We start from the raw sequence: 2,104 nt of genomic DNA on the forward strand, positions 1-2,104 counted from the left end.
GAGAAAAGGACCCACTGCTAGTGACACTGATGCTCCGGTTTCTCCTGGAAGAAGCATTCCTCAGAATCTCATCTCCATCCTTAGAGTGAAAGCACTCATCATCCGTGCTGGTCTGCCGACTGAAGGCACCCCGGATGGAGTCCTCAGACACACTTGTCCGGTAGCCGTCCTCACTGTCCACTGTGAGGGAGCTCAGGCAGCTCTTACAGCTGCTCTCACTGGACAGTCGGTGCCTGTCCAGAAGGGCTGGACTTGGCCCCAGGAGATTTCCAAACAAGGACGACTCATCCAGGTCCATATTTTCCAAATTTGGGGAGTTTCCTGCGTCTCCTACAATACAAAGAAGAGTCTATTGTATGATGGACTCAACTATAGTCCCTACGAGAAAGCACACCCACTCAACTTTAAAGAACCCAAGACAGGAAGGACAGATACTTTGGCCCAAGTTTTCACTTGCACAGAGTTAGGAGGGTTACCCAAACCAGCATCCATGGACTAGCTATTAAGGGAAAGGTCATGAAAAGTATAATTTAGATTACAGTTAAACAAGATAATTCATGCCCACAGCTTGGATCTAGAATGTAATCCAGGAGGCTCACATGGAGATGCTATTGGGAGATGGTGAAAACTTTAAAAGATGCTACCTCCCAGGAAAATTTAGATCACTGGGGACACAGTCTTGGACTAAAACTTCTGTGTCCTGCTCCATTTTCCCCTCACTCTCTAGCATCTAAAACAGCAATTTTAATATTCGGAGTGTTTCTGCCATGATGTACTGTCACAGGCCCAAGCCAGTTTATTATGGACTGAAACCTTTGAACACGGAGTCAAATAAAACTTTTATTTTTTTGTAAGCTGACTTGTCTTACTGGCAGATAGTAGCGAACTTGACCTGAAATCAGTTCAGTGCAAGTGACACTGAGGCAGTGTGACTTTGTGAACCTCCGAGTGCTAATTTCTTAAACGGGGTAACCCCAGAAGCTTTTATGAAAATGTTCACAGAAGTGAGGTCAAAATAGACGCTCAGAAAATCCTTCTCTCGTTCTTATGATCTGTCTCTGTAAAGGATCAGAAGCTTATTATAAAGCTATCTAACTTGTATGGGGGAAAACTGCTTCAAATCAGAACACGTGCTTATAAAAGGCTTATGAAATCACTTTTGCCTTCCAGTCTCAATATCCCACATTTCCTCTTAGAATGGCTGAATGTTTGAGGATGATGCTGTGCTTAGAAAGCGTCTCTATCCTCAGAGTTCTAGCTGCTTGGCCAAGTTTTTCTGTCAGTGCTTTATAACCCACAAATGGGTTCCCCAAACGGAAGTGTGAGTCACATTCTCTCCTGCCCACCTGCTTCTCATTGCTTGGCCAGCTAGTGTGCTCAGAAAACCATAACTGAGAATGTGAGCCAGTTTCAAAATAAGGCACAGGGTGTCACGCCCTCCAAAAGGCATCCTGGGTTAGTTTTCTTTGCTTTCCTGTGGCTGTGGTTGACCATGTAGAAAGAGACTGCTCTGCCTCCATTTCATCTATGGAGCCAAGCACAGCCAGTATACATAGTGATTCCTTTCTACTACAACTGGGTTGTTTCATCTTACAGCGAGCTGATAAATCTGGATGGAAGAACAATTGCTTTATAGACCCTCGTGTTCTGTGTACTTCCTTTAGTTCTAGAAAAAGCAGGTGACTGAATACCTCTAGTCTCTCAAAAAATGTGCAACATTCTAGTTCCTGATATTAGATCTACTTAAGACCGTTCCTGTACATGTGAAAACTGTACGCTAGGCTGTTCAGGGACCTTCAGTAGCTCAGCAAAGGCTTCTGAAACACTCCATGTCTATGAAAAGCAGGAGGTTGAACAATAAGGCTTCATATCTCTCTCTGTGTCTCTCTCTGTCTCTCTGTCTTTCTCTCTCTCTCTCTCTCTCTCTCTCTCTCTCTCCCCCCAAACCACCCCCCACCCCTGCTGCTGCCAAAAATAAAAATCTTCTGATTTTTCCAAAACATAGTATGATAGAGCTGGGCATGATGGTGCCTATAATGTTAGCACCAGAAAGCTGAGGCAAAGAAGCCTTCAACATAACAAACCTCCCTCAAAGCAACGACAA

The 2,104-nt window shown here is 44.3% G+C and overlaps 1 protein-coding gene across 1 annotated transcript in view; it reads right to left on the minus strand.

The window, feature by feature from the left end:
* Cytip (cytohesin 1 interacting protein) overlaps nucleotides 1-2,104 on the minus strand; it is a 30,559-nt gene that overhangs the window by 4,904 nt on the left and 23,551 nt on the right. Inside the window, exon 8 of the mRNA XM_031370306.1 lies at nucleotides 1-330. This exon is cut by the window's left edge and continues 4,904 nt beyond it. Within this exon, the coding sequence (XP_031226166.1) occupies nucleotides 1-330 (330 nt within the window). The remainder of the gene's footprint in view (nucleotides 331-2,104) is intronic.

Source organism: Mastomys coucha, unplaced genomic scaffold (assembly GCF_008632895.1).
Source record: "Mastomys coucha isolate ucsf_1 unplaced genomic scaffold, UCSF_Mcou_1 pScaffold15, whole genome shotgun sequence".
Lineage (NCBI taxonomy): Eukaryota > Metazoa > Chordata > Mammalia > Rodentia > Muridae > Mastomys > Mastomys coucha.